This window comes from Heliangelus exortis, chromosome 15 (genome assembly GCF_036169615.1).
Source record: "Heliangelus exortis chromosome 15, bHelExo1.hap1, whole genome shotgun sequence".
NCBI classification, from domain to species: domain Eukaryota; kingdom Metazoa; phylum Chordata; class Aves; order Apodiformes; family Trochilidae; genus Heliangelus; species Heliangelus exortis.
This window is the reverse complement of record NC_092436.1, coordinates 8,419,517-8,444,557: the sequence shown is the minus strand read 5'-3', so window position 1 is coordinate 8,444,557 and position 25,041 is coordinate 8,419,517. Positions and strand designations below refer to the sequence as shown.

The following is a 25,041-nucleotide window of genomic DNA, read 5'->3' as shown; positions in this document are numbered from 1 at the left end:
CAGAACCCTACAAAGGCACACACCCCCCCAGCAACAGGGCCCCAGGCACACCACCTACAGACACGGAACCCCAGATACACACACGCGGAGACATCAGAGAAACACGGGCCCCTTACACCCCCCACCAAATGGTACCCCACAGACAGAACACGTGCAGCGACCACCGCACGGGACCCCACGCATACACACACCCCCCACACACACAAGCCACACACACACACACACACACACACACACACACACACAAACAAGCCACACACACAAAGCCACACACACACACACACAAAGCCACACGCAGCTGTGCCCAGGCCGCCACACACACCCCCAGAGACCACCATCACGGTGCCTGCCCGCACAGGCTGACACGCGGGGCTTCTCCGAAACCACCACTCTCCAGAGACGCCTCCACCTTCCTAGTCCCCGCTCACCTCTGCAGTCCCACCTAGAACCCACGCAGAGCTCCCCACACGCGTCCCCCTCCTCTCTGCAGAGGTCCCCTCACAGCCCCGGCACCGCCGCCTCCAGCCCGCACGGCCCCTGCTGTTGAGGTTTCAAACCTCGCCGCCCGCCCGCTCCGCCAATAGGAGCCCGCGTCCGCGGGGCGGCCAATCAGCGCCCGCCTTGGGGCCGCGGGGGCGTGGCCCGAGCGCTCGGCCGCCCGTGAGCCCCGGGGACGGCTGGGGGCGCCCGCGCGCGCTCCTCCCGGCGGGCGTTGCGCGCGGCTTCCGCCCTGCCTCTTCTCGGGCCGGGCGGGGAAGATGGCGGCGGGGACGGGCAGTGAGTGCCGGGGCCCGTGGGGAGAGATGGCAGCGGAGCGGGTGGGCGGCGGAGAGGGACCGGCGGTGGCCAGGGGCAGTGGAGATGGGGTAGTAAGGAGGCAGGGAAACGGCCCGAGGAGAATCCAGTAGGGCCGAGCGGATAGGGCGGGGCCAACGGTCCCCGGGGCAGGGGTGGGGCTACGGGTCGTGAGGGAGGGGGCGGGGCTACGGGCGGGGCTACGGCTGGGACTCCGGTACCGCGGTGGATCGCTGCAGTCCCTCCCCTCTCCCGGCAGAGCACAAGCTGCTGAGCGCCGGCCCCACCGAGCCCTGGTCCATCCGCGAGAAGCTCTGCCTGGCCTCCTCCGTCATGCGTAGCGGGGACCAGAACTGGTAAGGGAGCGGGGCGAGAGGCGTGCCCGGTGCTGGGCCCCCAGGGCAGAGCACGGGGTGTCCCGGTGCGTGGCTCTCCGTGCGTGGCTCTCCACGCAGCCGGCTCCCGGTGCAACAGTTGGTTATAAACGCTGCTGCTTTTCGCGGACTTTGTGGAAAACGCAGCTGGGGTATTAAAGATGGGAGTGATAGAAGTGGACCTTGAAAATCTTTTTGCTCTCGTAATTTCTGTGTGACAGAAGTGTGTTAATTGGAAGTGTGTTAATTGGAACAAAGAGTAACATTATTCCAACAAAAATTGGAAGAAGTGATTGTGATCAAGGAGGGTATTTGGTAACAGACTCCTGTGTATTGCTTTGGCACTCGTAGCTGTGTTTTGCTGCATTTTCCCCTCACCAGAGTGTTTTCATGGAAAACCAGTTGTGTCACCAGAAGATAGAAACTTGCTTTTCAAAGTCAGGGAGGGAAGCTGGTGGTTGTTTCAGAACAGGCAAATATTTTTGAGTGCAAGGTGTGTACTTGAATAATTCTCAAATGTAATCACAGAATTAGCCATGTTGGAAAGGACCTCAGAGATCAAGTGCAACCCTTGTAGTAATTCTGTCTTGTCAAGTTCTCTGTGTTTATGGGAACTATTCAGTTATGAGTGTTAGGATAGGTCAGCACCTTTTCTCTGAATGTTTGTTGGGGAAGAAAGTAATTGATGGTAACTCACCATCTCTCTCCTGCAGGGTCTCAGTCAGCAGAGCTATCAAACCTTTTGCAGAGCCAGGACGCCCACCTGACTGGTTTTCCCAAAAGGTAAGATACACCCATTTGAGTCTTGGAAATAGTGAGATCTGCATGGGATATGTAAGACAGCTGCCTAATAGAATGTAGTTCTTGTTTATAAAAAAAATAGAAAAAATAATTTTTTTAAATTAGGTTTTTATAAATTGGATACTTCTTTCTGTTTCTGAAATTAAATTTGAATTTATAGTACCATTGGATAAGGTTGATGAAAAGACAAGGATGATCAAAGACATGAAACAGCTTCCTTGTAGGGGATGGCTAATAAAGTAGGAGCTTTAACATAAAAAAGAAATGAGTGACAGGTGTATGACAAATGTCAATCAGAAGTGGCATGAAGTTGAGAATTAATAATGATTAATTTTTCAGTCATTTGTCCAGTACAAAATTTAAAGGTTATTAAATAAGACTTACCAGGGGGCAGGGTCAAAGCAAGCCAAAAGAGATAGTTCCTCACTAGGCATGCTGCAGGAATTTGTGGATGCCCATGTGTTGTGGTGTGTCCTGCTGTTTGGGCAAGCATGTGGGATTTTTGTCACATGAGGAACAAAGAGATAAGAGAATAAAGGGAGGTGAAGTTGGGAAGTTTGGTGTTCCTTACTGTTTCTGTTAAGTTATGAAACTGGCCTTGATATAATGTTGTTTTCTCTATTGAAATATTTCAGACAGAAATGTTATGACTACAGTTTTCTAATCATGCTTGCATGCTTTGATTTTTGAATTGTTAGCCTGGGCAGTTCTAGAGTAAAAGAGTAAATATATTTCCTCACTTTGTGCTACAGTAAATTCATAGCCTTGGGGGAGACACCAGAGAATACTCTAAGATATGCTCATAAAGCATTAGACCTCTGAAGAAGTAGGAGTAAGTGCTCTTTAGGCTTTGTTGATAAGGGTTTGCTGATTGCAGCTCTGGTGTCCTCTGACCTTTTTTGTTTCCTCTTAGCATTGTGCATCTCAGTATTCAGAGCTCTTGGAAACCACGGAGACCCCTAAGTGAGTACAAAGTCTGAACTGAGTGCAGTCTGCAGCAATTTTGTGTGGGCATGGGAGTTCTGACAGCAAAGGACTTGGTAGTGCTCCACCCAAAAGGAGCACAGGAATGAGGAAATTCAGTTGTGATCACAGGCATGGGTGGACAGTGGGATCAGGGTATGGCAGATGGGGGAGAGACTGGGGACTCTTTTCCACAGCTCCATTTGTAGAGTTGCATTGTGCATTTGGGGACATAATGCTGCAAAAAAGAAACATCTGCTTGGCTGGAATAGAACATTGCATATTAGTCTTATTGACGAGAAGCTTTACACATAAAATCATCATTCAGAATGATAGAAAAGACAGCAAGTGCTGGGAAAGGGAAACTTCTCTATTTATGTAGACATATTTATGAATTACTTCTCTCAAAAGGTTGCTTGAATATTGTGCTGTCCAATATCATTTAAGAGAAACTGGAAGAGGAGGTTGATTTTTTTTTTTTGATTTTTTTTTTAATTATCAAAGGGGACGTGGGGTCTTCTGTGCTTCATGTCTGAACTGGTTTGGTTTTCTCTTATTTTATAGGAGAAAACGTGGTGAGAAGGGAGAAGTTGTAGAAACTGTAGAAGATGTTATTGTGCGGAAATTAACTGCAGAACGAGTTGAGGAATTGAAAAAAATGATTAAAGAAACACAGGAGAAATACAGGTATGTGGCAGAAGTGTCGTGCTGTGATGTGCCTAAGAGTCCTGTTGGGAAGAAGTGGGCTAAGTCAGATAAAAATGCTTCCTAGGGCATGCTGTTCAGTGATGAGTAAGTAAGAAGTTTTCTGTTTACAGGCAACTCAAGAAGGATGCAGAGCTGATCCAGGCTGGGCACATGGATAGCAGACTGGAGGAGCTGTGCAATGAGATTATGATGTGGGTTATTTAATTATTTCCATGCCATGCTTTCTTCTGAGATTATAGTTGTCTGATGCTGAGCTTTTGTCAGACCTCTTGCTTCATGTGCATTGGGTTGAAGGCAGCTGGGCAGATGCTTTGGCCTCTGAGGGTGGACTTAGTTTAGATTTTGAGGCAGCAGCTTGTTTGGAGTATCTTACGGAGTTTCTTGGTGAAGAATTCAGTGATGACTTGCAGCATCATGCTTTCCTCAATTTTAATAATCAGCTGGAAGTTAAATTACCTGCCAAGTGTGGTGTTCTCTGGCTTCTGACTCTGCTTTCGTCCTCAGAGGATTTGAGCTTGAGTCCACAGGGGCAGGTCATAGTTGGCTGGAGATAATGGGGTAGGGGTCAGGAAGCTGCAGGAGGGACTAGGGGAAATTGGGAAACTGTGACAGTAGGTTTTGTTTTTGTGTACAGAAAGAAAAAAATGGAGGAGGAGGAGGCCGAAGTCAAAAGGAAGGCTACAGATGCTGCTTATCAGGGTAAGGTGGAAATGAGCTTCCTTCCTTCTCTCAGAGATAAATGCATATGTTCATAGGAACATTTGGGGAAGTCTAAGTCTTGTTAAGATGTCTTTAAGAGGAATTCCATGACCTAGAATTTGTAAGCAGTATAAACGTTTGTAAAATTTGTAAACAGTTCTCTTTCCAGCAGTGTGATTTGTAACAGGGCAAAATGTAGAGACTTGTGAGAAGGGAAAGAAACCTGTAGAAGAGCCTGGTGTCACGCAAGAAATTCCTACTGTATACATTTTTTTCTTTTAGGATAAAATCATTATGAATGACCATCATTAGGAGGTGATTCTCAGGTGGAGTCCCAGGATCTTACTTTTTTTGTGTTCTCTTCCAGCTCGTCAGGCCATTAAGAACCCCCCCCGACGACTGACGGGTGTGATGGTTCGCTCCCCTGCAGGCTCAACCTCCCCAGGGGGAGAATATGCTCTGGGAGATCTCTCTCAGCCCGCCGTGGACGAGGCCAGTCCAGGGGTAAGGGTGCTCCCCATGGTAAGAGGGAAGGACCATCCTGGGACACGGGGCTCTGCATCCATCATGGATCAGGAGCCTGGGTAGAAGGCCGTGCCTTGTTTTGCAGACTTTTTGCTGTGGTAATGCTGTAGTGTGGTTGATGATGTACAGTGCTGCTCAAGATACCTGTCCTCTTCCATGTCTGTGGTGATCAGGTGCCTGGATCAAAGGCTATGTAGGGGCACCAACGGGTTGGCCAGGTAGTCTTCTGTGTGCCTGGGAAGTGGTGCTCCAGGGCAGGGAAAGGGTGAAAGCATATGCCTGGAGTCAGTGTAGTGAGTGAATGGAGTAGGTGTCTATGGTGTGCTGGATCAATGCTCTTGGGGGAAGGAGCAAGTGGGGCTTGTCCATGTGGTGGAGTGTGGCTTTGAACAGTGTGGTTTTTTTCTTTCTCAGGTCACTCCAGGGACATTGCCCAGCACCCAAGTTGCCTCCTTCATTGGAATCCCTGACACCCCTCCAGGCTCTGCTCCCCTGGATACCCCCATGACCCCAGTCACTGATGATTCACCCCAGAAAAAGATGCTAGGACAGAAAGCAACTCCGCCTCCTTCCCCTCTGCTCTCAGAGCTGCTGAAGAAGGGCAGTCTCCTACCCACAAGCCCCAGGCTGGTATGGAGCTCTCTGCTCATATATACAAGCACACAAGCAATTTGCTCCAGACTCTCCCACTGGAGAAGGGAGAGCTGCAAAGGCTTTTTAGAAACATGCAGTTTAAGTGAGTGTCCCAACAGAAGTGAGATATCTGAGAGATGCAATTACTCTCATGAGCCACAGAAGTGGGACCCTTTCCTGGCAGTACTGTGGGTGCAGGACTGCAGGAATCATTCACCACATAGGATTGGCTCTCTCCCCTCAGGCATAAGGAGTGGAGTTGCAGGCTTTGTTAGAGGAAATGGTTCTCTCCAGGGGAGGGGCTGTGTTAGTCAGCATCTTCCTTATCAGTCTCCATGGAGGTGTTTTGGTGATTCCTACTTTGGGCTCACAGTTCTTTACATCTTGGCTGGAAGCTGAGTTTCAGTATTTTTAATGGGTCTCAGCATAAGAATAGGGAGCCCTTTAATGGAATTTATGGCCAATATTGAAGTGCTTCAGTCTTGTAGTTGTAGACAGTTACTAAAATCACTGTGATAGCAATCCACTTTGACCCTTCTGGTGTTACTGACTCGGGAAGCCCTGGGGGGTGGCACTGTTCAGAGCACAGCTGGAAAAGAGCAGTCATCAGCCTGCCCATGGCACAGATTCCCTGTGTTAGTGCTTGTGTGATAGAATAGGCACATTGCTGTTGCCCTATTTCTTTTTAAGTCAGATTTGGGATTGTTTGTATTTAGTAGCCCATGTAAACATTCCAGGGTTTTTATGTTTGCAGGGTGCAATGTAAGAAAGGGTTGAGCAAGGAAATACAATGGCTTTGGGAGACTGTGTTTTCTTTGTATTGACTGGATTGGTTTACATCTGCTTCAAAGTCTGTCATAAGTTTACTATGTGGCCTTGGAAGAATTGCTTTCCATCTCGGTGCTTCCATTTCCCTCAACTCACAATAAGGAATAAATCCATGCCATCTCGGGGCAGAGAAACTGGTATCTGTAAAGGATTGTGAGGCTCTTGAACAGAGGATCTGAGGTAAACCAAACGATGTGTTGGCCTGACTTCAAAGGAAGGTGGCACTGCAGCTGTATTGTAGCTGAAGAACAACCACTAATTTCGGTCATGTTGTGTTGTGCACTTGCATAAGGGGGCATTGGGCAGGAGTGCAAAAGAAATGCTGAGGCAGCGAATGATGGACTTAGTTGTGGAGGTGCATATCTGGCACAAAATCCCTGATGTGCTGGTACCTACAGGAATTTCAGTTGTGTCTTCCTTTGGCAGGTTGGTGAAAATGAGATGGCAGTGGCTTCTGGTCACATAAACAGCTCAGGAGTCCTGCTGGAGGTAGGAAGCGTCCTTCCAGTGCTGCACAGTGGGGAAATGCAGTCGGCACCTGGTGCTGTCCCTGCATCTCCTGCTGCTTCAGGTAACTCAGGACTCTCCCTGTACAGTTCTCCCTTCAGATGTACCTTCAGACTGTTCTATCAGTTCTCTTTGGAGAGAGATGAAGGACATCTAGCCCGGCTGGTTTGGGGGCTTCTTGATTGGTTGTATTCCTTTTTGTGTACCCCTGTCCCTCTCACCTCTACTTTTTTTTTAGAAGACTTTAATCCTTACAGAAAAAAAGAGTGCCAAGATCTAAAATGACCAAAACAATTTGATTCTGTTTGATCCTGGTCCATGCTGCCTAGTCTTCTGGTTTTGACACTTGCTAATACCAGACATTTTAATGTAGAAAGAAAGGGTTAATTGACAGGGAGTTCAGGAAAAAATTGACTGAGTATCTGATTGCCATTATGTCAAACTGCAGCTCCCTATGAATCTGGAGAACTCATGTCATATGTCTGCTTTAGATTAGAGGTCTGGTGAGGATTAGACCACAGTGGAGTGTGAGCTCCAGAGTAAGTTCCACAGTGGGGTGAGACGGGCAGTGCAAGAGTCTTTGCAAGAGGCCTTGTCAGAAAAAACAGAGAGCTTTCTTCACAGCTCCTGCTAACCAGTGGTTTAATCACATTGTCTGCAACTGAGGATTTGTGCCATTCATTTGTTTATTATTCCATATGAATGATCTCACTTTCCTTATCCACACCTGCTCATTAAGACCTGTAAATTTGGTCCAGATGATTCAATAAATTCAGACTGGAAATTACAGCTAAAATGAGCATCAACCTGTGATACAAGAGGAATTCTCCAGGAAAGGCCTGCAAAGAGATTCCCTTTGCTCCCTTCCGAGATTCCCTCTGCTCCCTTCCAGCTCCTGGGATAACTTTTTCTTGGCTTACCTTGTGTGGCTCTCTCAGTCCTGTTTTTTGGATTTCCCCCAGTTGTATTGAGGTGAACCTCTGGAAGGTCACCTCTGCATGTGTGGTTTAGCCTGTCCAGCCCTTACATTGAACGTGGTGTCCCAGGGTCTGCATGATTCTCTCTCAGACTGCGCACACCAAGGAGTTGGGCAGTTTTGGTGCAGGTTCTCTATAGCTTTGGGGTCTGTTCATAGGTACCTTTCAGTGTCTTTTCCTAGAAGAAGCCACCAGACAATGAGGAGCCTAGTGGTGGCTTTGTGGACTTCAGTGGTGGCTGCTTCTTGCTCATGTGCTTTTCCCTTCTACTCTCTGTTAGGTGCTCCTACACTTTCTCGGCTTTTAGAAGCTGGTCCTGCACAGTTCACCTCACCTCTTGCTTCCTTCTCCGCTGTTGCCAGCGAACCTCCAGCTAAGCTCCTGCCACCCCCCGTAGAGCCTGTGTCCCAGGCAACCATTGTCATGATGCCCACGCTGTCAGCACCGTCGGTTGTGCCACCAGCTGCAGCTCCAGAAAGCGTAGCCACAGGTGCGTTCCTGAACTACGCACTCACAGGTTGGACACTGCTGGAAAACAGGAATTCCCTTGGGATCAGCACCCAGCGAGCTCAGTGCTGGCCTTTCATCACCTTAAGACTCGATGAAAGGGTGGTCATGACTGGCTTTGGAGTAAACATGGTTTTAAACAGGATTTTCTGGGTGGGGTGGTAGTGGTATATTGCTGGATTGTGGTTCAGGGGTTGGAGTCTTGCTGTGTCTCCACTGTCGGGAAAGCAAACCTAGATGTGTCTTTAATTTTTCTAAGGTTGTGTGTAGATCTGGGGTACTTGTGGTTGGTGTTTGGTCTTATCCTCTGCAGTATTTGTTTATGTGACCTTGACTTCTCCAGGTTGGTCTCTGATTGTCACTCTTGTCCTTGTGCAGTGAGCCAGCCAGAAGCATGTGTTTCCATGGAGGCAGTGTCTGATTCCCATACTGTGACAGTCTCCATGGACAGCAGTGAAATATCCATGATCATTGATTCCATCAAGAAAGAGTGCCTGGGTTCTGGAGCTGCCAGCACTGCAGGGTCTTCCAAAGATCACTGCATGGATGGGAAAGAAGACCTGGATTTGGCTGAGAAAATGGATATTGCAGTGTCCTATACAGGAGAAGAGCTGGACTTCGATACTGTTGGAAATATTATAGCCATCATTGAGGACAAGGTAAACAGGCAAAGCAGAGTGCCAGTGCCTTTTGATCCACATCCAGTTAGATTAATGTCAAGTGATCACTATTCACCAATTTAGTGAGTTTAAACAAGCAAGAAATAACTATTCAAAAATGTCCGTTCTTACGATCATTGTCCAGATCAATAGGGCATGAGCCTGTGACACCACTGCTGCTAGCCTGCCACATTTATCCTGGTGCTTCTCTTCAGAGTGCAGAAAGAAATCCCCCTCTTCCTCATGTTGGGTAGGCTGTAGGTTGCATCTCTGGCAGATACAAGAGCACTGCTTGCACCATACTTTCCAGGAGTGATGTATTTCTGAAACTGAAGCTGCACAGGAGACCCTGCAGGGAGGGGATACAAGTCTGGCTGTGAAAGGCAACTTTGTAAACCCAGTACCAGGCTTTCCACAATTGTCTCATTGCCCTATAACATGAACTTTTTTTTTTAATTCCTCTTTCTGACCTTGGCCTGCACTGCTGTGTTTGTTTTGGCAATAAAGGTAGACGACCACCCTGAAGTCCTGGATGCAGCAGTTGTTGAAGCTGCTCTTTCTTCTTTCTGTGAAGATACTGATGACCCTCAGACACTTCCTGGCCCATGGGAACACTCAATTCGTCAGGAACATGAGAAACAGGCCCAGATACCCCAAGTGTCTGTGACTGTGAAGCAGGAGAGACTGGAGTGTGAGGAGCCAGAGGCAAAGGGAATTCGAGACCTAATGGGCATTGGTGAGCTGGGATCAGAAATAAAGACTGAACCTGCAGAGCAGGAGCAGAATCAGCTGGGCCCTGAGGAAACCATCCTACCAACTGCAAGAGTGACAGAAACACCAGAGCTGAGAAGTCAAGAGATTGAGGAGGATCAAAGAGCATCTGTAGCAGCAGGAGACACTTCTGAAATTGAGATAGAATCAACCAAGGGAGAAGATGCAGTGCACAATACGGTGAAGACAGAGGTATGTGCACAGAGAGGCTGTCTGGAACTGGTGTGGGGAAAGAAAGGAGCAGTTGTGGCAGGTAGGAAAGAAGTTTAGAGGAAGGATGACTGCTGGGTTGAAGGTGACCCTTCAATGAATGTGACTGACTGTTTCTTTGGGAGTCATGCTGCTGATCTGTTTGATCTGCAGAGAAGATCTGCTTTAGGCAGTCCCTTTATGTATCCCCCCCCGCCCATGTGCAGAATTGCTGTTGGGAAGGTGCTCAGTGAGCTTCATTGCCTTGAGTTAGGTTAGGGTGAGTGAGATGTGCCCACACCTTCACTGAAGTAAGCTGACACAAACATCTAGATTTGTGCATTTCTCTTCCCTCCAGACCCCACCTGATGATGATTCATCCCCTCCACAAGTCCCAAATGTGAGTGAAGACTCCTCACAGGCTGATGTTCAGCACAAATTTGAGCTGTCAGGTAACTTAATTCAGCTAGGAAATCTTTTACATGCACATTATTAGCTGGATAGATGTTAGTGATCTGGTTCAGGTTTTTTGGGGAGGAGGGAGAAAAGGCACGTGTAGGAACAGTGGTGATTACTGCAGGACAGTAGGCGTTGGTGCAGGAGCTTTTGTAGGAAAGACTGCTTTGGGGAATCAACCTTTCTGTATTTCTTTCTTTCACAGAGTCAATGAAGGAGGAGGCTCAAGTCCTGTTTAGGAGTCAGATGAAGGTAATTCTGGATTGGCTGTAGTCATCATGGGTTCATTCATAACATCTTGCTGCTGCTGCTGCTTCCTGGCTCTCATCTGCTGAAAAGCAAAGCTTGCATTGAGCTTTCTGCACTAGGAAGAGAATTGGGTGATAGGCAGGTGGAGCTAATGATGTGATTGCTTCCAGCACTGTATGGCTGTGTGTATGTGTGTTTCTGTGTCTGTGGGGAGAGGTAAGCAGGATAGTGACTAGGATTTTGTGAAAGTGCCTGTACAGTTGTCAGCAGATAAAGCAACAAAAACACTTTGCTTGCTGAACCATCTTTGTTTTGGAGGCTCTGAGTTGCTGCTGTCGCTGGCTGTGCAGACTCATGAACTCCTTTGTTTCAGGATGGGCAGGGTGAAGAGGATGATGAGGATGGTGCCAGTGAGGCTGCCAGTTTGGAGGAACCCAAAGAAGAAGATCAGGGTGAGGGATATCTATCGGAGATGGATAATGAGCCACCTGTGAGTGAGAGTGATGATGGCTTCAGTGTCCATAATGCACCTCTGCAGTCTCACACGTTAGCTGACTCCATCCCCAGCAGCCCAGCCTCCTCACAATTGTGAGTATCAGTGAAGCTCTCAGGAATGAAGATGCAAATCCCAGACTGTTTTGTGGAGGGAGCATAGTCTTCTCCTTTCTGTTTTGTTCACTCAATGGGTCCAAAGTGGAATTTGTTAGTGATTTGTCTGGTTCTCCTTGCTTATCAGTGCAAGTGTGCAGACAGCACCATAGTACCAGGTCCCATTTTTTTCCTTCAGTCTTTGGCACGGATTAGTGTAGGCATGTGAAAGGCAAAGTAAACCAAGGTTTCTGCTCCAAGGCAGTATGCAGACTGCTGAATGAAGCCCCATTCTTTTCTTCCCAGCTCAGTGTGCAGTGAAGACCAGGAAGCAATACAGGCCCAGAAGATCTGGAAGAAAGCCATCATGCTAGTTTGGAGAGCAGCAGCTAATCACAGGTGAGTTTGATGTTTTGGGAGCTGGCAGAAAGAAGTGAGTAATCCTAGATGAGTATTTCCCATCTCAAGGGTTCATCTGCTTTAGTACCGAGAGGTGATGAATCATACTGTTATTTGTTTAGACAAATAAACATGAGTGCATTAAATAAATATTTGCCAGCAAGGAGGGGGCTCTAAGTGAACTCCTTCTCTCTGCAGATATGCCAATGTCTTCCTGCAGCCTGTAACTGATGATATAGCACCAGGCTACCACAGTATTGTGCAAAGGTGAGTCTCAACAGTTTTCTCTCATTTGAACTCTGTAGTTTTGCATATTTGTGTAGGGATTTCTGGCAAGAACAATGTTTTTGACTGCCTTGCAAACTGCAGGACTTGGAAAATTATATTTTTTCTGGCATGATTCAGTCAGAAACAGATTTCCCGAAGAAAAAGGTTTTCTTCAGTAGCTGATAAGTGTCTTTACACAGCCCTGTCTTTGAATGAAGTACATTGACTTACACAAAACACTTTTTATCTGTAATCTAAGGTGTGGCTGATCTGCTTCTAGTTTCTGTCCAAGGGTAGAATTTCATCTTTGAAATCCCAAACATTTGTATTATTTAATAAGCATTTTTTACTGTCCCAGATAGTGGACTCTATCGAAGAATTACCAGAATTCCCTGCTAGGCCCTAAAATCTCTCCTAACAGTTCAGTGGCTGTAGCTCTAGCTCCTTAGTGTCTCCTTCAGTGATACCTGGAGAAGGCAAATGCCTCTCCTGAGACATCTGTTACTCCAGTGTTACCATTCATGGTAACTGGTGGACAATTTGTGTCTTTTGACCTGAGGCTTTGGTACTCATGAACCCAGCCTGTGTGTGGGAGAACCTATTTGACTAAATTCAATAGATGGCCTAACCAGACATGTCATAGACCCAGGGATGCTCACAAATGAGAGGGGAGAGGGTTAAATATTTCTGTTACTGTTTTTACTTTGTTTCTTTCCTAGGCCAATGGATTTATCTACCATCAAAAAAAACATTGAGAATGGCCTGATACGAACCACAGCTGAGTTCCAGCGTGATATCATGCTGATGTTTCAAAATGCAGTTATGTACAACAGCTCTGACCATGATGTGTACCACATGGCTGTGGAGATGCAGCGAGATGTCCTGGAGCAGATCCAGGTAAACTACTGAGCTGAAGCCAGTGCAGGGCAGAGCATATGATCTGCTTTGGTCCATCAGTATGGGAAAGGCTTCTGGATACATGACCAGAGTTCCACTCAATATCTTTGAATGAAGTAACTCCTTATTTCCCTGCATCTCTTGCACTAGTTCATGGTTTGTGTTAACTAGGTTGCAGGTGATATAAAACTAACCCACCAAATGTTTTTTAGGTTCAGCCCAGCCCAATTTCAAATCTAACTTCCTTCAGGGAAATGCTTAGGCCAGCAAGAACCAGGGTGTGGTTCAGGAACAGAAACAAACAATAAGAATGGTGAATGACAGGGGACGCGGTTGCTTCTTGTGGTTGCTGTGCTGGTTTGTGCTGGTTTAAAAAGCACGTGCAATTGTGTCCTGTGAATAGATGCCATATAAAATTTCCTGTGAAGCAGGATGTCTCAACTGTCAGGGCTAACAACAGAGTTTCAACTGGAGCTTTATAGTTCCTCAGGACTTGTGGCTTCTGAGGTAAATGGAGGAACTTATTCTGAGCAGCACATAAGGAACTGAAACTGCCTCTGACCCAGTCATTCCCAGCCTGTGGTTTGTGATGGTTAAACAGAAGCACACTGAGCTTGTTTTGCCTGAGAATATTAAGAGTGTGGTTTTCTTGCAGCAATTTCTGGCCACACAATTGATAATGCAAACATCAGAGTCAGGGATCAGTGCAAAGAGCCTGCGTGGGCGAGACTCCACTCGCAAGCAAGATGCTTCAGAGAAGGTGAGAATGCTGCATCCTGTGGAAGGGCACCTCCTGTCTTTTGGAGAACCTTAACATCCTGCATGAAGTTCCCATATCAAAGATGGAATGTTTTTGGAGATTGCAATGGCTCCAGCACCTTCATATGAACAAATTTTTCTCTAACTGTATCCATTGATTAGATTTTAGCTCTGGAGACATCATCCCAGAGACAGTTCTTAAAAATTATTTCTGTAATCCCAGTACTTCTGTCCCCAGTTGTTAAAAACAAGTGATGAAAGCAGTAAGGAAATTAACAGAGTATTGGAAGAGGCCTAATATGACAGGAAAGTGAAGGTGTAGAGAATTGGAAGACCATTCTCTGCCATGTCCTTCACTTCCTACTCAGGTTTTTAGAACCAGGGAATCACTCCAGTCTGGTTTGCTATGTAAAATACACCAGAAAAGCTTTTACTTCCACACTGGTCTAAATTAACAGTGATGTAGAATTTTTTTTTCCTTCTGTAAACACATACCTGGACTCAAAGTAATCTCAAATGCTTGCAGCTGGTGCACACATCGTTGTGACAGCAAGGACTCCCTGCTTAGTTCTAGTGGTCACTGCACAGTACAGAGATTGCTTGGTAGGCCAGGCCTTGCCATGGCTGAGGAGGGAATATCCCTTTCCTAGCATTCTGACTCTTGCAATATCCCTCTTTTGTCCGTTTTTATGTTCCTGCTGCATAAGACTGATGCCATGCAGGAAGGGGAGTGGGGCACATGTTTCTCTATGCTTATGCGTGGGCTCAGTGCTTTTATGTGGTGTGTGCATTTCCATATCTGATACCTGATCAGTCCTTCTGTTTGGCCTTTTAACAGGACAGTGTCCCAATGGGCTCTCCTGCCTTCCTTCTCTCTCTCTTTGTAAGTATTGAAAGGCTGCAGCAGGTATTGCTGGCAGCGTGCTCTGCTCCTTGTCTGGGTAATCACTGCACTCTCACAGCATCCTTAGCACTGCAGCAGGGTGTGTTTAACTTAGGGGCTGTACAATCATGATCATTAGGAAAGAAACATCTTGGTCCCCTTTCTCAGCGTGGGTGACTGGAAGGGGCTTCAGTCTTTTCTTCTGGTTCCAAGTGTTCTTCTTTTGTCATCTGCCTTTGCTTTTTTCTACAACTTCTCTCCTGCTTTTTTTCTATCTAAGTGGGAAGACAGAGCAAATGGTGCAGTACTATAGTTCTTACATCTCTCATGCTTATACAGCTGCCCCTGCCACACACCCGAGTCAGTACAAAGGGTCTGGGGAAGGTGAGGAGTCAGCTTTGTACCCGTTCATCATTCATGGTCCAGAAAACAAATAAGATACTCTGCAAAAATGCCTTGCTCTATACCTGTGGTGACATGGAAGTGTTTGAAAAAAATACTCCCTGTGGGAGTCTCCAAGTCTCTTGAGTTGCAAGAAGGAGAGAGGGGAGGAAGATGGAGAGCTGTTTTTTTCTCTCACATATATCTAAAGACAGAGGAGTACTCCAGGAGAGTCAGCATGTCAGCCAGAGGGAGAGGGCAGCGGATCAGAGGAAGCTCTCAGCTCACCTTCTGCTCATGGACAGGAGCTATGCGGAGAAACTAGGGAGCTAGTGCCAGGGTCACCCAACTGGAGGAGCACTTCCCATAGGGATCAGCAGCTGATAAGGTAGGTTAGTCAGCAGTTTCCTCTTCCCATCTTAAGAGCCAAGTTAGAGTCTGACGCTTAGGAGAAAGCCTGTGCTGTACAGGCAAGACATCTGTCTGGGCAAGAGCCTGGTTGCCTCTCTCTGCCCTGAGTGCCAGCAGCACTGCACATTCCAGTACCTGTGCTGTGTCCAGAGAGAATTCTAGGTAGGTTGGCAGGCAGGCCTTCCCTGGCCCTCTTAGGACAGCTGCCCTTTCTCCTGTTTGGAAGGAGTGAAAAGTTGTTACCAGATGCACAACTTCTTACCTCCCCACATGCTGGAGGAGGTTTTTTGTGTTCAGGGTTGTGTAACTCTTGATGTTTGCCTTGTGCCTAGGATGGTGGCACCAGAGGGCGTCGCTGCGCCATCGAGGCGGATATGAAGATGAAGAAATGATGCTGTGGGCAGTCAGAAAATCCCAATGCCTGGCATCCAGAGCTGAACTGCAAGCAAGAGGCAGTTGACAGCCACTGGGGGAGGAAGAGAAGCTCCGGGTCCGTTTCTGGGACCTTGCCCACCTTCTTTACTTGACCCTCTGGAAAGCAGTGTCTCGTCAGAATGTGTAACCCAAAGAAACTTCTCCAGAGGGGAAGACTAGCCCCCCTGCCTGTTTTAGGGCAGTCGTCTTGGGCTTCATCAGTGTTCTGGTGTTAGCTAGTAACTGGTGGCTCGTATGTACTGTAATGTGAAGTGTACAGATTTTTACTGGTGATGTGTAAATGTGTATGTATATTAAAGTCTGGGAACAAATCCAGTGTACGATGTGTGGTATATTCAGCATTGCAGCTCTCTGCAGTGAAGAACCCTGTTTCTGTACAAGCGTGCATGCCTGTCTTGAGTATCTGCAAATATACAGATATCTGCAGTTATCTGTACAGCATCCAGGCTTTGACATTAGAAACAATCTGTTAATCATTGGAGTGTTGCACAGCGCTCGCATGGAAGGGAAGATTCCCTGCTTGAGTGTGTGAGAATATGGCACTGTTGTGATGAAACAGGAGATCTAACTATGAGAAGCTAAATACTGCAGTCTTGCTGGAACTTTCTTTAAGAGACTGATGTATTGAAATGTACCTTACGTTCTTTCCCCAGAGTTTTGTGAAGGCTACTCAGTAAAATCTGTGATTCCAGCAGCTGTAGACATGCTGGTATCTTGTTTCACACTGGAGCATGTCAGCTGTTTCTGTCAACTGGAAATGATATTTTTTTACCTCGGCAACATGGATGCCAGCTGAGGTTTTAAGTTCTTTGGCAGTTTTGGAAATCATCTTCTTACTTCTTATAGACCTGTGAGATGAAACTTGCCTATTTGCTGCTCCCATGACCTTCCAGGGATTAAAAACCCATAACATCCTCTTGATGCCTGCAGCAGCTGGGAGTGGTTTACACTTCTTTGTGCAGTGTGTACTGAGTGCAACTTGCTGACATACGAGTTGCAGGAAACTGAGTCATTGTGATTTAAGACCAGAGGGATTGTTACCTTACTTTTGATTTTCACAAGTTTTGTGTTAAAAGTTATTGTGGCTGCTGCATTGGGTCCTTTAATTGGCTCAGGTATGTTTCCATCAAGAGTCACCCTACATTTGCTACTAGGAATGTAGAATGCTTTAGTTAGTTTACTTGTTAAATTTTCCTTCACTACTGAAATAGGAAACAAAATTCTGAATTTTTATCACCTTAGTTTCTGGAGGTTGCAGGTTGTTTCTTTTGGTTTCTGGTATTTTATGGAATAATTTAAGTTGGAAGTGACTTCTCAGCATTTATCCAGTCCAGTCTGCTGCTCAGAACAGGGCCAGCCTCAGAGGCAGATGGGGTTACTTGGAGCCTTGTCTAGTCAAATGTTGAAAATGTCCAAGGATGAAGATTTCCTAACCCCTCTGGCTTGTTTCAGTGCTTACCTACCCTTATGGTGTAAATGTGTACCTCATGTCCAGTCTTAATTTTCTTTGGTACAACTTGTCATAATTTCCTGCTCTCTTCACTGTTGGCTACTGAGAAGAGTCTTGCTCTGTCTCCTCTGACCTTGTCCATGTTGAAAAAATGAAGCTGCATCACATGGGAGGACCTTTGCCATGCCTACTTCCTTACATTATGCAAAGCACTGATGTTCATTCCTTCTTTTGGTTTCTTCCCTTACCCCATACTTCTCTCTCAAAGAGTATTTTCTCTGGTCCCATGACATTTTAATAGCCTTTAATGATGGTTAACTCTTTTTATTAAATATTATTTTCCTCCACAGAGCCCCATTGCATCTTTCCCAATTCATGATCTCATGCTCTGACTACTGTTTTTCCTAATACTTTGTACTAATCTGTCTAGTGCAGAGCACAGGCTTACTGTGCTGCATCTCCCAACATCCACCCTTTTACAGACAGATAGAGTAATCACATCTCTGTTTTTCTTGCACTGTAGCTAATTTAAAAGACAGGTTACACAGCATAGGTTTGGTCATGTTATATTTAAGCTTCTTTAGGACTCATGGGTGAATCCCAACTGGTTCTATGGTTTACTCCCTCATGCAAATTGTTCTAAAACCTCCCCTGTTGACATTTTAATTAGAAAGAATCTCTCAGACCCATCCCAAGAGAAATTCTGGTGTGATCTCCTCTGTGGCAACTGCTGATAATGATGATTAATTTGGTTTTTTCAACTGGCCCTATTTTCCGCTGAGATGTTTGGCACTGATCGTGCGTCATCGCCCCTGATCATCTGGCAGCTCTTTGCTTCTGATGTTCTTGATGAGGTTGGTTGTTCTTACTGGCTTTTATGTCTTTAGCAAATCGTTCTTTTTTTTCTCTTTCTTTTTTTTGTGGATTCTGCATTTCATTTGCTAGAGTTAAGGCTTTTATCATTTTCCTTGTTTTGACATGTAAGATCCTTTTAAAGGCCATTTTATTTCTAACAGCTTTTTCTCATATCAGCAAGGGTTGCACAGTGTCTGATCTCTGCAAAGCAAACTAAAACTTTCCAGTTTGATCATGATTACTTGCTGGTGACATGTAGCCAACATAATTGTCAGGCAGTTCTTAATTAAAAGTTGAAGTCTGTTTCATTTTGTACATTTTTCTTTTTTTTTTTACAGAATTGGAATGGAACTAAGCAGTCTATAATTATTTCACTCATCCTGCTTGTCTTTCACTGATGCTGCTCCACTCTCAGGCATCTCGAGTCTTCCAGGATTTAGTAAAACCCAACATAAGGCTGAAGGTCTTTATAATCCATGCTTATGCCCAAATTCCCTGGGATTCTTGATCTTAAAGTGCTTATCCCTCTCAACCAGAGTACAGAAAAATGATCACAAGTGATTGGACTACCTTAGGCTAAGGCTTTTCTGTTCAGCTGAGCTGTGGTGCTGATGGCGCAGCAAAGCGCTTTAGGCGTGGGGTTGCTCTTCAGATGAAATCACAGTTTGCCCAACTCCTTCAGCTGGGAGCTGAGAGCAGGTAATGTTATCTACTACCTCATCACATTTATCTGCTTCCACTGAAGTTAACTTTGAAAAGGTTTCAGAAGGACAGCCTTAGCCTTTCAGATCTTGGCTCTGCTTGTAATTTCGTAAATTAAGTTTTCTCAACCCACACCCAGAGGATTCCTCATTTCTCCAAGAATGTGCCATGAGCTTTATTGGTAGCTGTGCCTAGCAGTCCTGAGAATGCAAAAAGAAGTCAGTGAGAAATGTGCTTGTTCAAAATTCTGGAAAAACTAGGTTGTACCTAATTAACTGAAAACTCTAAAGACACTGGTAATTAATGCATACAATTCTCCATAGGTACAGCACCCAGGCAGCTGAGTTCAGTGGCAAGATAAAGATTTTTCTAACAGCTGTGTACTGTTGTTACTTTCACTCTGCAAGCAGTTCCCCAGACTTGGAAAAATCGTGGTGGACTCATGCAGAAGACACTGAAGCGTGGACTGATGGGCAGAAATTAAATGAATGGTTTCTTCCTTCTCAAAAGAATGCTAACTTTTATTTTCTGAAATGTATTCAGAACTTCCTCTGTCAGTGTGTGACTGTGCTTGGTTATCATTCTTCTGTCTCAGGTACACCTACTCACCTCTGTCGATTTCGAAATGAAGTTTCTGTGGTGTTTGTAGTGAGGTATTTCCAGTATAAAAAGTTAACTAGAGACAGCAAAGGGAATCAAAATGAGTTGTCCTCAGAGTCACTGGTGTTTCACAGCTATCAGCAGCTCAGGAACCCCAGCATGACTTGGTTTGATCTTGCTGCTGGCAAGGTGCTTTAGCACCTGAATTATCGAGCGTCCGACAGTCACACGCTCCCAACCAGCTCAGTATCCCCCGAGCACCCTAACCCACCAGACTCCAGGCAGCACACCAAAAGCACCAGAATCCTGAAATTCAGTTGCTCTGAAATGGCACTTAGTGTTGCAGAGCTGTGTTCTTTCAAGTGTGGGTTTAGGTGTAGGCTGCTTGCCTCACAGTGTCTTCCCATGCTTTGGCCCTCTGAGTATGTCAGGAAAGGAGCTGGGCTTTATTTTTTCCACATCAGGGTACAAAGTGATTGCTGTCCCTGTGTTTGTTTACAGGTGGGCCATCCCTGGATGTGCTGGAAGTCTGAGATGGAGCCTCCCAGTGAGTCAGAGAAGAGCAGTGACATCCAGTCACTTCTCAGCTGGGATTCAAGCTTGGATCTGGACACAGGGAGCTGGAAGAATACTGAAGAGGTGTCTGTGGGGAAGCTAGAGGAGAGCAGCCAGGAAGCAGACCATGAGCTGGAGGTCAGTGAACTTCTGTGGGAGGATGATAGTGAAAACTACCAAAAGGCAGGGAGGATATGTGAAGACCACAATCTTCTCCAGGTGTTCTCAGAGCTAGGGCTGTTTGGATGACTAGAAAGTGAATGGTATAGTTAATACCCTCCTGAAACATGAGGGTTTTCAGAGTATCCACCATTGCTATATACAGAAACAGTCTGTGAGAGGAGCAGATGCCCCCAGTTCTCTTGCTTCTTGTCCCAAGCTTAGCCCTTCCTCCCATTTAAAGCTGGCACTGCAAACAGGCAGCTGCTGTGCTAAAACACAGCTTGCCCTAAAGCACTGAAATGTCAGTGAACTGACACTGCAGTAATAACATGGGGCTTAATCAGATTTTGCAGGAGTTCCTAAAAATGGAAAGGCTTTTGTGAGTGAAAACAAAAATAGCATCTGTGCTGCTTGTTTTTTCTTTCTTTTGCCTTCACAATTTGAAGCAGTAGATCTGTGTTGCAGGTAACCCAGATGATGACACCTCTCCACATTAGCAGCACAGAGTCATCACAGACTCAGTGGGATTCTTGTGCCTCTGGGAAGCAGGATGATGGGGAAGATGTGAGGTGCCAGGAAAAGGGCACAGGGACAGCAGAGGAAAGTCAACTACACAGCCTGGCTGATGAGAAAGGACACTCCCTGGGAATAGAGGTAGGAAAGAGATGGTCCCTAAGACAGCCTCTGGTCCTGAATGGGAGACAAGAGACAGTGAGGGAAATCATCTCTATGGGGAAGTCCCAGATTTCAGTTGGGGAAATTGGAACACAGAAGAGGAGACATCAGGGTGGGGAATGCAAAAAAAATGCATGAGGGTAAGGATGTTTTTTATGTATGGATATGTATCTTTATGAACAGGAAGCTCGTTACAGATCAAACCCTCAGATGTGAGTTGGAGGAATTGCTCCTTGGCAGTGTAAAGGTGACTCATGGGAGCTGGCAGTCTGCTCTCAGCTTTAAGGCAAGACTAGAATACTTGCCTTGTTCTTATTGCTGTGTTACACAGCACACAGCTTGGCTGGGTTCAGGCCCACGTGGCTGTGATAGCAATAACCATCTGCCCTTGGAGATGATCATGTCTTGGAAGCAGGCACTGTCTAAAGCCTGGATTTACATCAGTCCTGTGTTTAGGGAGGCTGTATGTGGGCTCCCACCAGTCTGCTGCTGGGACATGTAATGTAGCAGTGGAAGAACAGTGCCATTTTTCCACACTCGCCATTTGTTCTTTTGCAAACTCTGGAGACAGAAATAATTTTGAGGCACATTCTGCCTGTTCAGCCAGGATGGTGTTAATCCCCAAAGTTCCCTCACAGTGGTCAGAGCAAAACACAGCAGTGTCCACTTTCTTCCCGAGGAGACTGCTGCATACTTCAGATCTGTTTGAGGATTCTCACTCAGGTGCCTGGGCACACAATCCCACTTGTGGACTCCAAAGAGCCTCTCACACTGTGCCTCTCGTTCTGAGCATTTTCTTGGCAAATCACTGCAACAACAGCAGCACTCTCCTTCCTGGCTGAGTCTGTTCTCTGACATATTCATGTGGGAGTTTGTGAGGAAACTCGTTGCACTCTAGGGGATTCTGTTATCTGTATGTTGAGCTTTAACAAGCCTGACACATTCTTACCTTCACTCTTGATTGCCCTCTCACATCCATGAGTCTTCCCAGGGAAGTGGACAGACACAAACTGGGTACCAGTCAGCACCACAGTGTTTGCATTAGCCAGAGGTGGTGATGATCCAAGAGATCAGACCCAGCTGTTACTGGAGAGCTGGGAAGTACAGCAGGGATCTGCATAAGGTCAAACATCACCCTCCAGATTAACAGAGAGCAAGCTAGCCCCCAGCTGAGCCTGGATGCAGTAAGGGGATGTGCAGCAGGCTGGCGTCTCAATAAACTCAGGTGATAGGCTGCCATTTTAGCTGTATCTCACTTTTCCTCCTTGCCCTTCAGGACAAGACTCAAGAAACACCTGAAGAACAAGCTTTAGGTGAGATGCATCCACAGGAAATAAATAATCAGCCCCAGGATCAAGATGATAGTGATAGCAGCTCTGCATTCCCTGTACTGGACTCCACAAGTCCTGCCAGCGCACTGCTGTAAGTCGCTCATTCTGCTTTCTTGCAGGCACAAAAACCAAAGTTGTTTCCCTGGTCTCACATGAGAACAAGTGTGTGGCACAGGTCACCTCCAGGAAGGTGAAACAGCCAAGGAGAACAAGAGGGAAGGAGGTCACTTGTGCTGTCTCTAGATCTGCCAGCATTTTGGGCATTAATTGTCAGCTGAAATGAGAAGAATAGAGATTAAAAAAGATATTAAATGGAAAATAGATGTTTCCTCAAGGCATCTAGGCCTTCTGTGCACTGTGCATCATGCTTTGTCAGGCAACATCCAGTGCAGCTCCTAGGAGGGGCATTATCAGCACTCTTTAAGCAGGTACAGGCATGTCAGTCACATGCAGGTTCTATTATGTGTGTTCTCACCTGCACTGCCTTTCAAAGGAAAATGGTGGGTTTGAGGGATGAAAAGCTGACTAAAAACCACCTCAGTAAAGTACTGAACATCAGAGTAGCATGATCTTTCTCTCCCCAACTGATCCTGCCTTTTGGAGCTGCTCAGCTCAGATCTTGTTTCTACATCCTGCCCAGCATCTTCTGCACTCTGGATGTTTAGTTGTGCAGCCAGATGCAGAATGCTTCCTCCATCTCACCCCAAGAGACTTCTCATAGCTACAGCAAAGGATCTCTGTGCTTCATCCACCTGGATGTGGTGGGTGCCAGCAGAATTGCTGTCTTCTACATGGCCTTGTTTCTGATGATCTGGCAATATATTCCCTCCACAGGGCGCAGCTGAACTGGGATAACCCCATGCAGCATTTGGTTTTCAAAAGAACTCTCTTGTCCATCTGGAAGATGATAGCCAGTCACAGGTACGTGGGGGTGAAAGGATTGGATTGACTGGATGGCTCCAGAACATGTTGCCCTTTCTTCAAGCTCCTGTGTCATTAGAATTTGTCCTCCCCTCCACAGCAGCCCCCACTGGCTGCCTTGTCTCTCCATGGCTTTGCTGCAAAACTGGAGACAACATTGCGTATTTATTTCCCCTGCTTCACATGGCAGAGCCTAAATGTTGCTTCCTACACAGGTGGCACAGCCAGTTTCAGTGAGGGGCCACCTCGTATCAAGCACCCAACACTGGCTATTGTTGTGGGCCCTCATGGCAAGCAGGGAGAGACACACACTGGCCCATGTAGTGATGTGGTCTTTGGTGAAAAGGTGGACAGAGCTGATTCTTTGTGCTTGTCCCTGTAGGTACAGTGGCCCTTTCCTGAAGGCAGTGTCAGAGAAACAAGCCCCTGGATACAGGGATGTGGTGAAGAGGTATGTTTGTGGAGGAAATGCCCACTAGTTGGTTTCTCCCTGGTTTTTTCTGTCTTCTCTGATTTTCAAGGGGCTAATGGGGCTGTTTCTCCTTTTCCAGAGTTTGGCTGTCACCAGCATCTCTGACTGCTTTTATTAAAACTCCCTGCCAGGTGATTAGAACCTGGGATCCTGTAGTGACTCCAGTGCTGATGGGGATTGTGCCTGTTCTTTGCTGGCATTGCTGACTTACTGCAGGCACAGTCCCTGCAGCTGAGGGATTCATCTTCTGCAGCTCATCAGTCTCTTCTCCCCATGCTGGAAGCCTCTGCCTCAGTCCATACTTTCTCATCTTCTGCTTGCTTTCCAGATATTGTATTCTCAGTGTAAAAGTGGGTCATAAGAATATTTCCCAGAGAGATTAAGGGCATTTTTCAGAGCTGAATCATATTCTATTCTGGTCACAGTTGTCATCTCTGCAGCCATTCATTTTCTCATTCTGTCAAAATAAGGGAAGTAATATTTATTCTCCACCAAGTTCCCCTTACCAGCAGGGCTATTTTTACTAGTGGCACCATTTGATTTTAAGGGGTTTTAATAGCAACCTATTTTAATAACTTTTATTTCTCCACTAAGACCTGGACTGACTTCATGAAGACTAATTACAAGGATTGCTCTGCTTGCCTTCTCTGGAGCTCAATATGACTTTTTTTTTTTTTTTTTTAAAAGGTGACTGCTAATGGCCTGCAGAGTTGATTGGATAGCGAGTGTTACATTAGGGAAACTTTCTTCTCTGACTTAAAAGAGAAACATTTCTTGCTTCTCTGCTTTGTCCTGAGCAATAAAACATACTGAAAATAGCTGTGCTTTCTTTCAGGGCCATGCTGAAATGGGAATAAGCACTTTCATGCAGAGCCTGAATGCCTGACTGTGGGTTGCAATTAATTCTCCTATCTTTTATAGACCCATGGATTTAACCAGCATAAAGAGAAGACTGTCAAAGGGACACATTCAGTCCATGGTCCAGTTCCAGCGAGACCTCATGCTCATGTTCCAGAATGCAGTGATGTACAACAACTCCAACCACCACGTGCACCACATGGCCATGGAGATGCAGCAGGAGGTGTTGGAGCAGCTGCAGATGCTGACTGAAGCCCTCCCGTGCTCAGGAGACAGGCTGGAATGGGAGAAAAGGTAACAAGCCATGCCAGGCCTGTTGTTTTTAGAGCAGTGTTGTCTCCCCTAGCTCAAGAGATATGCCAGGGCTCAGAGAACATTCTGACTCTGCACCCGTGGCCTTCAGCAGACCCAGTTGTCCCCCATGGGGGCTGCCAGCTTCATGAGGAACAAAACAGTTTCTAGGAGGGTCACCTTAAGGGAGACCTCCTTTCCTCCCTGGGAAAAGCAGCAGGATAGCGCTGCAGTAAGTGAAACCTCACTGAGATTAAAAAAAAAAAAAAAAAAAAGGGGGGGAGAACATCATCTTTGTGACCAGCTGGGACAAACCAGCCCCGCGGGAGTGGCCCCGGGGCACTGCAGGAGACCTCTTGTCCGCTGCCTCCCCCGTAGGGCCGCAGTGCTGGGGTGCTGGGTTGGGGGTGGCCACTGCCACGCCCCGAGGGCGCTCCCAGGGGCTCCGTGCCCGCCGCGCCCCCGTGAAGCCCCCGCTGGGAGCTGTCCCCGCGTCTCTGCCGCCTCC

The 25,041-nt window shown here is 46.5% G+C and overlaps 1 protein-coding gene across 5 annotated transcripts; it reads left to right on the top strand.

The window, feature by feature from the left end:
• Nucleotides 1-661: 661 nt before the first annotated feature.
• BRD8 (bromodomain containing 8) lies at nt 662-24,558 on the top strand. 5 transcript variants are annotated; one of them, XM_071758969.1, is made up of 27 exons: nt 662-777; nt 1,055-1,151; nt 1,883-1,952; nt 2,884-2,933; nt 3,498-3,620; nt 3,752-3,832; nt 4,276-4,340; nt 4,708-4,844; nt 5,280-5,495; nt 6,753-6,897; nt 8,091-8,300; nt 8,696-8,976; nt 9,484-9,939; nt 10,295-10,388; nt 10,598-10,644; nt 11,015-11,229; nt 11,536-11,628; nt 11,827-11,895; nt 12,615-12,792; nt 13,448-13,552; nt 14,390-14,434; nt 19,770-19,961; nt 20,451-20,639; nt 21,937-22,082; nt 22,826-22,912; nt 23,295-23,363; nt 24,306-24,558. In XM_071758969.1, the coding sequence occupies exons 1-27, from the start codon at nt 759-761 to the stop codon at nt 24,538-24,540; spliced, it is 3,714 nt and encodes a 1,237-aa protein (XP_071615070.1). In that variant the 5' UTR covers nt 662-758; the 3' UTR covers nt 24,541-24,558. The 5 variants fall into 5 exon arrangements, with proteins under 5 accessions (XP_071615070.1, XP_071615071.1, XP_071615073.1 ...); XM_071758970.1 differs by lacking the exon at nt 8,091-8,300; XM_071758972.1 differs by lacking the exons at nt 19,770-19,961; nt 20,451-20,639; nt 21,937-22,082; ... (1 more) ...; nt 23,295-23,363; nt 24,306-24,558 and adding an exon at nt 15,559-15,972.
• The last annotated feature ends 483 nt before the right edge of the window (nt 24,559-25,041 follow it).